Consider the following 13,095-nt stretch of genomic DNA (forward strand, 5'->3'; position numbering starts at 1 on the left):
TCCCGTATAAAGTCCAAGTGCAATACGATCCTATTGCGCCCTACGCAGTATGCTTTAGGCGCAAGTGAAAGCATGTGAGGGCAAGTCAATAAGGATGCTGGCTTGATGGAGTGCTGTTTTCCTGGACTAGCAAAGGGAATGGGGGGAGGGGAGCGAGCTCAGTAATGCGATAAAGCATGCAAAAGGGTGGAGAGTGGGCGACAGTTTGGAGCGCATCTTCTTTTCTAGCGCGGCAGTTGCTGAGTATGACTTTCAGCATGGCTGAGCGGATATAGAGCCTGTGTACACTGGTTTAGAGGTAATCTGCCACTTGTGCAAAGACTGGGCGAGCTAAGATGGTGTGGCATCGTGCACTGTCTTGCAGTGCACTGTCTTTCCATTGGAGATAACAAATCTGTATATTACGAATGCATCTTGGAAGTTTTATAGATGAGTTGTGGTATATTGAATCACCTTATATATATCGAACAATCTTTAGTACATAGGCCTCTTTGTTGTAACTGGATTTGACTGCATAACCAAACACGCCAAGCAGCCTACAAGCCCTATACTTGGGTGTTTTCATTTTAAGCCTGCCAACCACTTTCGTTCACTTTTAGCTCATTCAACATCACAGTATCCTAAAGTAGTGTTCCATCAGTTGACTCCCTGAAATTTGAGAATTCACATTCCAAGTTAGCTGTTTCGAGGTAAAGCCATAAGAACCTACAACAGCTAGCCTACTAAGATCATGAAAGTCTGACAGTGTTGCATTCTATATGAACGCGTCTTAATTTATTTTCTACTGCAAACGGGGGCCACACGAGCGCTGACATGACATCTTCAACTTGTCATTATTTTGTGTAGTGCAAACCCTCTAAACCCTCGCAAGAATACTGGAAAGTGTAATCACTTCGCATGGGAGAAATTTGTAATAGTCTCTAGAACTTCAAAAATACTGTGTCATCACTCCTTCAGAGGCAATGCCTTTCAAAGTGGCTGCACATACCGTTGCAGTGGGTTTCAGCTCGCTTCTCCACTGGTCTGGCATGATCTGCTGGAAGGTCGTGTGCTGCTGAGTTGTCAGGATTTGCTGTACAGGGCTTGCAGTGGCAGCACCAGAGAGTGTCCAACTTGTCGGTGCCGCAGGGACGAGGTACAATTGCCCGGTGAGTGCGTCCCGTGCCAGCTGGAAGCCGCCAGGCGATGCAAGTGGCGGTGGTGTGGCCTCTTGTGGCAGCCAGATTGTGGGTGTTGTCACCACAGGTGGTGCTGGTGTGGTCAACCACGGCAGTGCAGCCGCAGCTGGGCGTATAGCCAGTGCATCAGAATGCGAGTCCCATGTTGTGTGCGCTGGTACAGGGCCTAACACAGGAAAAAAACGCAGAATGTTCTAAAAGAATCGTCACAAATTAATCCGAAAACAAGTTATTTTTCTCAAATTATTCTACAACTGCTCCAAAGTACTGCAGCACAACTATCCAAGGTAACGAAAGATTTTGAAACCGACTCCTGTGATTTCAAATGAGGCATGTAGCTATGCCTGCATGAAACAATGGTCACTTTCATTTGATGCTATGCACATCTTATTGGCCGTGCATACAGCCTAAACTACACAAGACTCCCGTCACATTTGTTTTGTGACTTCTTGAGTACGTGGCAGAGTAAAAGGTGCTGGTATCAAAGCTGGCAGTCATCAGAAAGCAAGCATTGTTGGAAGGTGCTATTTTGGTTGCATTGTGAGACCACACAGCAGGGAATACAGCTACAAGAGCTCTTATGGACTATTTGCAAAGCACCAGACCAGACTCGAGACTTTAAGGAAACCACCATGTTTAGTGTATATGTGCAACACTTCTTACTGTCCTTGTCATTCATTTTTGTCCCCTTTCCTCCTTTCCTTGCACAGAGAAGCAGGCCAAAGCATACTAGCTCAGACTGACCTATAACTTCCTTCCCCTTTCTCTCCACCTCCCCCATCATGAGGATTATCATCATGATCCTTGTAAAAACACCAGCATATGAGCAAGATGTGTGTGCAAAAAATTTAAAGGTCAATGTTCCCTTGCAACACTTGAAAATCCTGAACTCGGATTGCAAACAGAAGTTGTAGAAAAAAATTATTGCTTGCCAGCAGTGACGAGGCATGTCGTCGTAGTCTCGGCCATTCCTTGGTGGGCAGCTGGTCCTTGCCTTGACTCACTGTCAAACAAGCACATAAATTCTGGAGCCTGCCCACACACACACCAAAATTAGTTTGCAACTTTAGTAATTACAGTGGACAATGCACACTGAAGGTTTGTTCCTCCTCCGTTCACCGATGTTTTCATATTGCACTGACGAAGCAACTTCCTTTATTGCGACAGAAATTATATGGACCCTCCAGGAGCATTTCTGCAGCTGCCGTCGACGTGATATTCCATATAAAGTCCAAGTGCAATAACATTGTGGCTGCGTGCTGTATGCTGCTGGTGTGAGTGAAAGCGTGAGAGGGTGAGCTGAGAATGGTGGCAGGATCTTGCGTGCGCAAGGGAGGAAAATGGGAAGGAAGCTCACCACCTTCCATCACTTGCAAGGCAGCAGGGCGAGGAAGTGGGGAGGGGACGCATTTGACTCCTACGGCCACTGCATATGGCACAGCTGAGCACGGCCACGCATGCTTTATCTTGAAAGCAATCTGTAGTGAGTACAGTCTAGGTGCGCCGAGGGCCGATAGCGGTGTGTTCTCATCACTTAATTAGTTCCCGCTGAAATGAGAGGCTGCATGAAGGTAAATTCACTCGCTGCTGCCACTCCTCCTCCCGCCAGCATTTTGACAGCGAGTGTCAGAGGTCATAGAATAAGGTGTGTTTATGTTTCCCTGTGCATGCATGACACCATGCTTGTTAATTTAGTAAGGGAATGTTTACAAGTTTATACGGCCCGTAAAACGAACACCCTCACTTTATATAGCTGTCTAATAACTTCCCATCGCAATCAATGCTTTGCCTTTTGGGCAAAAATGCGACTTTCGTAGTTAAGTGTGATCTGAGCTAGTTAGTGCAATATGCAATTTAAAAACAGGTAATGTCTTAACGATTATTGGTACATTCAACCGGTCCCTTTCGAGAGCTCTAGAGCACTCTGGTGGTGCGCTTTACATTTGGCTGGTCGAAGTCAAGTGCTCTGAGTACACCTGGCTTGTTCTTTTGGAGTGCACGCTTCAACTCGGCGCGCTCGGACGTGCTCTCCCCTTTGACCTGGGGGTGCAACCGAGATATGATGGAGTTCCGATCATGTGGCCGCTGCAACTGCCGTTGTTGGCACAGCGGGTGCGCGCATGGATGCGCACCGTTTGGTCTGCCATGTTTGTGTACAACAAAAGAAGCACTATCAATTGCTTTGCTGAGCAGCTGCACATTCTGCTTGGGCATGCCGTCTCTGCCTCCGACCCATAGCGAGGCAAGGAACAAGCTGAATGTACCATTAGGCAAGAAGAATCACCATTGGAATGTGTCAAGTTCATGGTGTCTTAATCACATCAACTAAAATCACGTCGACTACAATGATACCAACTCTGGGCATAATTTCATCATGGCTGCCTCCAGCAAACCATCAGCTAATGCTTACAACAGCTCTCCCATAACCCTAAAACACAATTTGAAAGTTGAGCAGACAAAAGAAATGCAATAGCATGCAAAATAAATTGACCTTAAAGAGGCCCTGCAACGTGTTTGCGAAAGTTTGTTGGGTGGCACCCATTGGATAATCAAGACGGAGTGATTTCATGCACATTGTGCAAAGTACAATGTGATGTTGATATTACATATTACATTACTTCACGTCAACAGACTTGATTTGGGAAATCTTAAAGAAAATCTAGGGTAGCCTTTTTCTTTAAAATTTTTTTTAAGTACTGGTAATCTAACAATAGGCCTAAACTTGAGTGCTTCCTGTGAATATTTAGTGTCACCTATGGCAAAAATATTCGCCTAAAGTTTCAACAATTATCATGGCAAGAGGCTCACAAAATTAAAAACCACGCTACTCAGAGATATGGAGAGGAAAAAAAAAAACCTTGACTTCGGTAAAAATTGTGCAATGTTTCATTTTCATAAATTCTTTTAGCATCATTATACTGGTTATACAGTCGAATCTTGTTAATTCGAGCACTCCTAATTCGAACTTCCGGTTTATTCGAACTTGCGCTGTGGTCCCGTCAAAGTTATGTGTATTCCAATGGGCAAAAATGCGTCGTAATTCAAACACACAAGCATTTGCGATGGTTAATTTGAACATGCCGCGGTCTGACAATGCTCTCAGCAGCGCGCCAAATCACGCGGCGGCGCCTTTAACCAGCATTGCTCTAACACTGCCATAGAGGAAAAGCTTATGAGAGACCCCTCAACGCCGCGCACCCTACACTGTATGTGTGAGCAAAAGCGTGCAAGGGGAGCCGTCGATCACGGCTCAATCTCATCCACACAAAAGAGATGAAGCTGGGAGTAAGCGCGCCCTCTTCTGTCGTGCGCTAGGCAACCAACATTGCGGGGTACCGGGTGGAGGGGAGGAAAGGGGGCAGCGTTCTATTCCAGCTGTAACTATGCATGTGGTGACTGCGCGCGGTCGCCCGGCCATATCTTGAGAGCTATGTGCGTCAGCGACTCTTAGCTTTGTGCGTGCTGTGTGTTCTCAGTGCTCACTTTGCGTTGAAGCGATAGACAGCACAAACGTCACTTCGTTTGTTGCTGCTGCCACGTTTCCTTACTCCAACGTTTTGACAGCAACTTTCTGTGGTCATCGAGCAAGATGTGTTCATGATTATCTGTGCTCGTGTGACACGGTACTTCTTAATTTAGTTAGTAAGCTAATGATTACAACTTTATGCGGCCGATAAAGCTACTATCCTTGCTTCATATAGTCGTCCACTACTTTGTTATCGCAATTGATGCTTCACCTTTTGGGCGAAACTGCGACTTTTTTTACAATGACGAGTCTAAACCGAGGCGTCCCGATGGAAAGGTTATCGAGACAGTGAGCCACATCCGATTCTGTACAATACGATGCACCCTGAATACAGGGACGCGAAGGCGACACCACAACAGAAGGGAGCACACCAACATGATTACGATCAGTGGCAACGCCTTCGTCATCTTCATAAGACACAACACGTTACAAACGCAGGACAAAGAACGTAAACGCAGATCCAATCTCTCAGTAGATGAAGGAAAAAAGCACGTGAGCAAGCAGATGAAAGCAGTGGTGGAGGCCCAGTCCGGCCTCAGCAACTCCGCCGCTTCGATCTTAGGTGGCGGTAAGGAGCTTTAGGTGACAGAGGTATTTAGCGACATCCATCAAGCTGGCGGGAAAGCAAATCTCCTTCCCTCCCAACCCTCCTCGCAACTGCGCTCCCTTCGCCCTGCCTTTCAACTCCCTCGTAACTTCATATCCCACGATGGTCTCCGCACGCGCCCGCCTCTGTGCTGGCGCCAGCTTACCTGCTCCTTGAAGTTTCCTTTTCTGCCATTATCGGGAAGCGAGCGTTGGCCGCCATGGGCAGTTTCGTGGTTCTCGCTCACTGTCTGCTTGCGCACCGTGATATTTCACGACTCACACTGTTCGTGCATCGTGTTATGGTTCACGAGTACTTCAAGAACATGCAATCCTTTTAATTCAAACTTCTTTTAGTTCTAACAAATTTTGGGTTCCCTTTTGAGTTCGAATTATCTAGATTCGACTGTACTGAGATTACGTTTCACAGCCATTCAAGTTATCGCAAGAGCCACACAAAAGGTGGTGTATTCATGGAAACAATGTCATCAACCCACCAAGCACACGCCGTGACAAATTCTGCCTTGCACAAGCTGTTGTAACCACAGAAACGACCTAATCAACAAGCTATGCAGGCTTCACAACATGGCGTGCCAACTTCTGTTATGTAAGATCAGTGCCCTGCTGCTATTGAGCACTGCAGTTTTACACCATGGGAGATTGAAAGGCGGCATACCATGCTGCAAAAATTTGAGTTGGAAGTAACTCTCACTTTGCTTGTATTTCGAAGCTTCTGCAACCAATAACTTAGGTTTGCATGGGCAACTTATCATAATTTCTTTTGCTTTTATTTCTTTTGATATGCTGAGAATCGATATGAAGCAATAATGGTGGCCTTAAGGAAAAAGTGTTGTAGGGCCCCTTTAACTTCCTACATTGGGTACAGTAGCAAGCGAGCAATTCTCACCAGAGGCGTGGTCCTCTGTCTGAACCACCTGCAGCCAAGATGACCGTAGAGCAGCTGACTGCAGTTATGTGACTCTGCTCCGCTGCACTTGACGACAAGCTTGTCTTGCCTGTGGGAAAGAAAGGAACAACTTGCACTCTTCTTACAACCTATAGACATGCACCCTAATTGACAAGTTACATTTGTGAAAGCATGTTCAGTTAGCCAAAAATTAAATTTCACCTCACTGGAATTGCAGTAAGTCGCAGAATATATGACACTGTGATTATGCATCGATGCATAAATGATTCAAGCGCATGCTCTCGTCACAGACACTTATAACCCAGCGTCAACCACATAAGTACCATCCCCTATGGTGAGCTACTTATGTACACGATGCAAGTAGTCACCTACTGTTGTTATTGCATCACTATTTCACTTTTTAGGCAGCCAACTTGACATCTCGGAGCATGTCTATAGATGAATACTGTCTAAAGATAAAGAGCAAATTACAAACCTATATGACAAAACGAATTGGTTAAAGGTAGCGTTGTCATCTATTTGTCTAGGCAATAAGAACTTCAATATATTGAATAACAACACAAGAACTATTTTCTATCCCGTTCTGTCATTTTACACTTCTTATCATCGCCAACCTTCAGCCCGCTAAGGACTAGTATTAACGGCATGCTTTGTGGCAGCAGTGGTGTAGTGAAAGATTGCAAATATGCTAACTCACTGCATGTGATGGTGTGGTCTTGGCGCTGCTGTGCCACAGCGATGCCCACAGGGATCGGCTGACTGGAGGCGTTGAGAACACTCAGCGCAGGCACCACCGACACCGTGGTGTCGCACTTCTCCTCCACCACAATCTTGCTGCTGCCAGCCTCCTGCGGCCGTCGCGTTGCCACTGCCACGCACGTTGGGATTCCCGTCGAGGATGTCCCGTCGGGCTTCTGGATGACGGCCTCGCATGATTTGGAAATCTAAACAAGCGAGATTTCTTCAGTGACTCTGCTGCAATTGGCCCACAACAATGTTAAGATAGCACAGCGGAGTTTCATGCAAACACTGTAGAGGGCTGATTGGTGCTAGAACTGCTTGGCAAACATCAAGAGAGATCACGGGGAGTACTATCAGCGCCAAAAGTTCATAAGGCACAGTTTCTGCAGTTAAAAAAAAATGAAAGAAAGAATTAGAATAAGAAGAGTTTCAGTAAAGTTAAGGTATGTAGCCCGTAGAAGATTGGAACATCATGCTGTTCTCACATTACAGCACCACCTGCAACAATGAATTTCAGGCTGCATGCCATCGCTTCACTGACAAACATTTTCATTAGGCCCATACCCAAAAATTTTTCGCATTACTTCCATACAACAACCACAAGTTACATGACATTTTACATATGTCATGCTCTGTCAATGCAACCTATCATTTGGATAGCATTTTTGAGCACTGAGTGTCTTCATAATCAGCACTTGTTATTGTGTTAAAGATCATAGTGATAATAGAAGAGTCATATTCCTGAGTAAACATTTACTACAAAGGCTTAAATACCTGCAGAACATGACACAGCTGTATTGTAATTGACCTGTGATCCTCAATTTGTATGCGCCACGAAGTGCAGCAGCAGAAAACCACGCTGGCATAACATTAACTCATGCAGTATCGTGCATGGTACTGTTGACAAGGGTGTAGTGAGTACAGGTAAACTACATTCTAAGTATCTTTAGAAACCTTAAGCGCAAGTGCAACAAAAACACAAACACGGCAAATTACAAAATTGTGCATGTTGTCCTACTCCTGTTTGCTTCACTATGGTTGCTGCACCCTGCAGTTTCTGCAGATATGAATGCAGACTGGCTCATAATTCTACTTTACACCCCAGGCAGGTACAGCCTTAACTGTTCATACCTTGAGGTTGACTGGAGCCACTTCTTGCACCTTTGGTGAACCTGTACCCGAGCCCAAAGGTGTTGAGAAAACTGATGTGGTCTTGGCCGAGGCCTTGGCCATGCCCACAGCAAGCCCGCTGCTCTTGCCGTTGCCACGAAGCCTTGTCTGCGAGACCACTTTCGTCTGCTGCACCGAAAGCATGACCGCATTCTTTCCCAGAGACACAAGGGCAGGGCCTGTCACACGTTGATCCAGATCCACTGGCTCCCGCTTGGTGACTGCAGTGGCATACCGACACTCTGACCGCACCTCTTCTTTTTCCTCCTTGGGCGATGGCAACCGTGGCATGACGGCAACCACAGGGTTGACAGGAGCCATGGGCATGACGTGATTGACCGGAGTGCTTGTGACAGTCACACTTGCTGAGGTGGACATGCAGCTCGCCTCCGCAGGAGTGACAGCAGCTGTTGCAGCGGTGGGGATGGGTGTTATGTTATTGATGGATGTGACGGTACTGACAACAGGTGTGACGGTATTGACAGGTGCAACAGTGCTGACGGGGGAAACAACAGTTTTGACTGGCGAGACAGTATTCACAGGCGTGACGACACTTACAACAGGGGCCAAAGAACTCACAGGTGTCACGCAACTGACTGGCGTCACAGGCGCCACAGCAGCAATAGCGCGGCACTCATCTGTTGTTGAGCTGCAATCTCCTCGAGTGAAAACACTGGAGTCTTTTTCCAAACTTGTGGGAGTCACAGACAGTTCCGGTGCAGGTTCAGCCATTGGAGAAAGGTTGCGAAGGGGAGAGGCTTGAGAGGGAGAGTGCAACGGAGGTGTGTTGGAAGCTGGAGAGTCCGTCGCCGCCTCAGGAGTTGGAGGTGTGAGACTGACGTCCGGAGTGGATGAGCTTACAACAGCAGGCCCTGTTGGTGACAGCAGGGGTGGCGGATGCGCCGATGGTGATGGGACTGCATTTGGAGATGAATACAAAATCAGTTATTACAGATAATGCTCGTGTAGTTACTCACTATGTCACTAAATATTCCTTGACCAGTATGATAACTGAGCACAAGGCTGTCATCATTCCACAAAATTTATAAAGCTCGAAAAGTAGGCCTGCATTTAACGAATCAGTGAGCATTCTGTATACAGTCTGCCCCTCTGTCTTAGCTGTTCACCGTATTAAACACAAACCAAGTTTAACATCATGCTCTAGTGCACTAGTATGTTCTACCTGCAGGATACATGCAAAAATGTTTAGCTGTTGAAATTTATTAAGACGATGATGATGCTAAATACCACTAAAGCTCTATTTTAGCAGTAGCATAACTTTCTAATGCATCACCGTGAACCTGCATATTGCAAGACACTTGAGTAAGCATCAATCAGTTGAAAACATCACAAAGAACAAGCTCTTACCCTGTTTCACTCTTTAATCTTCTACAGTGATTCTTTAAAATGTCATAAATGCTACTCTTAATGTAAAAAAAAGAACATCCTTTAGAAGAAGGCATGCAGAATTGCTGCTCAAAGTCAGCAGATAAAATGCTAAACATAGACAAATAGGTCTTTCATTAAGTTCAGACTTTCTGCTGTACCATCGCATGGCAGGGCTACACCTGAATTGAAATCTTTACAACTGTTTATTTATTTTATCCCATTCCACAATGTTGAAGCATGAACAAGTTGGTAAAGCATACTTACCGATGACAGTGCAAAACTACAAGACTCAAAAGAAGAGGCACACAAACACTCAAAGCACCAACTTCAATGCTTTGACAGATGTTAAGTTAGCACTCCGAGTGTGCATCATCTTCTTTAATTTCTTACAGTTTGTACTGGCAAGTACTTCACTCTAATTATGACAACTCTTATCTTTCTTTATCCATCATCCCATTTATAAGCTCGAGTTGTTGAAATACTTACAAGTATTATAACCACCGAACGTTTCATTCATGGCTCGAGTTTACAGTCTAGGCAGGACATAGTCAGGATGACAATGGCCCCATCTTTTTGCAAGATAACAAAGTGATACAGGCTATTGTGCCACTTTGTTTACACTCTACAATTGTGGTATCCAGCTAAACAGGGCACAGCTGAAAAATGGTCACTGTTTCAATATGAGGCATTCTGCTGCATAAAAGAAATTGGGTACACTCTTCTCGCATGCACAAAAGCACACAGATTTCTCAATATTTGAAACAAGTTTCAAGAGCTGGTGGGAGTCACATAACACAAAAGCACACTTTCGATAAATTATACTGCATTTGTCATGGCACTGCCCACGAATAAACTTGTGTGAAACCGTGCGCTTGTTCAGAGTGAACGGTGAGCGGCTTAGCACTCACCGGTTGATGTCACCTGATCCGATGGAATGCAACACAGAGACATCGCCACAGTTGTCGACGGCTCTGTTGGCCCCGAGCTGGCCAACCCAGCTGCGATGGCGGTGCCACCACTGTCCAACAAGTCCTGAGACCACGACGCACTGGTCACAGTTCCACAACTCTGGGGCACACAGGTGCAATGAGAGCACTTCTCGGCAGTCTTTGTTCGGCCACTTGTTACCGGAGTAGCACCCACAGACAGGTCTGTCGGGCCACTTTTGTTCGTATTTTTCTGGGACGACTTTTTCGATCGAGACTTCTCCAAGCTGCGGTCCCTCGTGTGTGCGTTTGGAGGCTTGCTCGAAGATCGGACACTGAAAAGTACAACACTTTCCTTTAAAACACAGAGCTTAATTATCTGTTGAGGCTCACACATACTGCAAACCTGCAAAGAAAAGATATCATAAACCAGCAAACAGATTTATGAAAGTGGCTCCAAACAGCTTCCCTGTAAATGGCAGTACTTACAATGAGGCCTTTTAGTAAGTGTGTTGATCAGTCAAGCGTCCCCACAACGAGCGCTGGAAAAAAAGTCTGTCCATCCCAAACATAAGACGTAACTCTGAAACCTAACTTGCATGCAAAATATAGTGACTGTGATAAAGTGGAAGGGGTTCCTTTTCTTCTTTCTTTTCTGGCAAGAGAACAGTGAAGAGTATAATATATTTTTCCAAGTTGTCCTGTAAATAAAATCTTTTGCAATTCTGGAAATGCCTAACTGTCTCTTAGCCATCTTTATCAAGAGACATGTTAATTTCCTACAGGCTGAATGCAACTTTGCAATTTCAGACTTTGTATGAAAGCAAAATGTAAGTGATATGGTTGACACCAAAACTGTCCTACAAAGCAACTGAACTCTCTGCTTGGTCCCATCAACATCTGCTTGTTTGTACTCTTTCTGGAGAGATGTTCACATTTGGAATATTGGATTCTAATCCGATATTCAGCAAGGCCGCCAAGTAGGCAGATGTATAAAAGAGGGAAATGGGTGAGGCACAAAAATACTATGGCCTGCGCTATTTAGAGGACAAGGAGCATATGTAGTCAAGAATTTGATGGAACACTGTCTGGTTAGGCAAAAACACCATTAATAAACTAGGTCATTCACCGACCAATGTCTAAAAATAAAACTCTATGTTTTTTTTTTTTTTCTGCACAGATCACTTGTTTACAATGAACCAGTCACTGCAAAATTTCTTTATACAGGGTGATTATTTTCAAGTTTCACAGAATTAAAAAAATGGTTCGTGGTAGATAGCATAGTTCCATTCCTTAACGTGGTATATTCAAAGAGGCGTAAATTACTTGCATGAGAAATCGAAACACATGATCAACAAAAATACACGAATTAACTTCTTAATTAATTAGGTTGATGAACACTGCAATTTATTAATTGTATCTGGTAAGATTGCAAGGTGTATCCCCTTATAATTAATTACCACGATGACACCAGTTTGGAGACATACACCCTAACACTCACAGTAAAATTTCACTGCTGTTCTAATTATTTTTTAATTAAACACATTTTTATGCACTGAAGCACAAAAGAAACTGAAATGGCCATGTATTTCATCGCACTTTGGCAATGTATATCTCGAAACAGGTGTCATCCTGAAAATTCATTCAAAGTGGATACATCTTGCAAACTCATCCGCAACAATTTGCAAATTGCAATATGTGCTGTAAGGTAATAAATTAAGAAGTTAATTAGTGAATTTTGGTTAATTACATGAATATGTGTTTCAATTTCTCGCGCAAGTAATGTCCACCTGTCTGACTATTCCAGCTCAAGGAATGGAATCGTGCTATCTGCAACAGGTGATCTTTAAATATTCTGCAAAGCTTAAAAATGATCACCTGGTATATGCTTGTGCACTTGTCCCGGGGTTGAGGACAAGGATAGAGAACAATGGGGGCAAGGAGCAGCAACACAGCCAAACATAATCTCAAATATTGCTACAGCCAACCATAATATTGCGCACTATACAGACTGGTGTTCTGACCCAGTCACACAGGCATCTGTTATTCAACCAGGCCACCAAACTTTACACAAAGAGAGCCAAAATATAATCAAAGAAAATAAAAAGAGTATCTTGTGACACACACATGATGGAGAAAATGTGGAGACCTAGACGCAAAGCACCCGGAACACCACCATGCAAGAACCAGTAGAGCATTGCACCTCTGTGTAGACGAGTTGAGTGGAGCCACGGTGGTCAGGAGACTGTCCGCATGGCTGCGTGCCGTGGGTGTCAGCGGCTCATCGACCACCTTGCCAGGGTGGCTCAGGTCTGTGCCTGTCGAGCTTGATGTGGGCGGTGACAGCAGGGAAGAGCTGGCAAGAGGCGACAGCGCCGAAGCATAGTGCGACAGAGGTGAACCCAGACTTGGAGAGAGAAAGCCACCATCTGGAATGTTCACCATAAACACAATTAAACATGCCTGTGAAAATGTTACAGCGCATGAATATCTGAGTTCAAGACTCACAACCATGCAAGAAAATGAACCTGCAAATCATTAACCGAAGTATATGAACTCGAACTAAGGCTGTGCAGGTTCATGGTTAAGGAGATCCCTCAGCCTATACTCCAAAACGCTTGTGAAATGCTCAGGAACGAACGGCGGTACAAT

General features: G+C 44.9%; 1 protein-coding gene across 2 annotated transcripts in view; it reads right to left on the reverse strand.

Moving 5' to 3' along the window:
* wge (BAH domain and coiled-coil containing protein winged eye) overlaps positions 1-13,095 on the reverse strand; it is a 191,168-nt gene that overhangs the window by 68,996 nt on the left and 109,077 nt on the right. For both annotated transcript variants that reach the window (XM_072290062.1, XM_050173396.3), the window contains exons 5-11: positions 12,647-12,872; positions 10,426-10,778; positions 8,090-9,045; positions 6,915-7,161; positions 6,197-6,305; positions 2,111-2,181; positions 989-1,344 (exon numbers count right to left, since the gene is read on the reverse strand). In XM_072290062.1, the coding sequence (XP_072146163.1) occupies positions 989-1,344; positions 2,111-2,181; positions 6,197-6,305; positions 6,915-7,161; positions 8,090-9,045; positions 10,426-10,778; positions 12,647-12,872 (2,318 nt within the window). The remainder of the gene's footprint in view (positions 1-988; positions 1,345-2,110; positions 2,182-6,196; positions 6,306-6,914; positions 7,162-8,089; positions 9,046-10,425; positions 10,779-12,646; positions 12,873-13,095) is intronic.

Source organism: Dermacentor andersoni, chromosome 8 (genome assembly GCF_023375885.2).
Source record: "Dermacentor andersoni chromosome 8, qqDerAnde1_hic_scaffold, whole genome shotgun sequence".
NCBI classification, from domain to species: Eukaryota; Metazoa; Arthropoda; class Arachnida; order Ixodida; family Ixodidae; genus Dermacentor; species Dermacentor andersoni.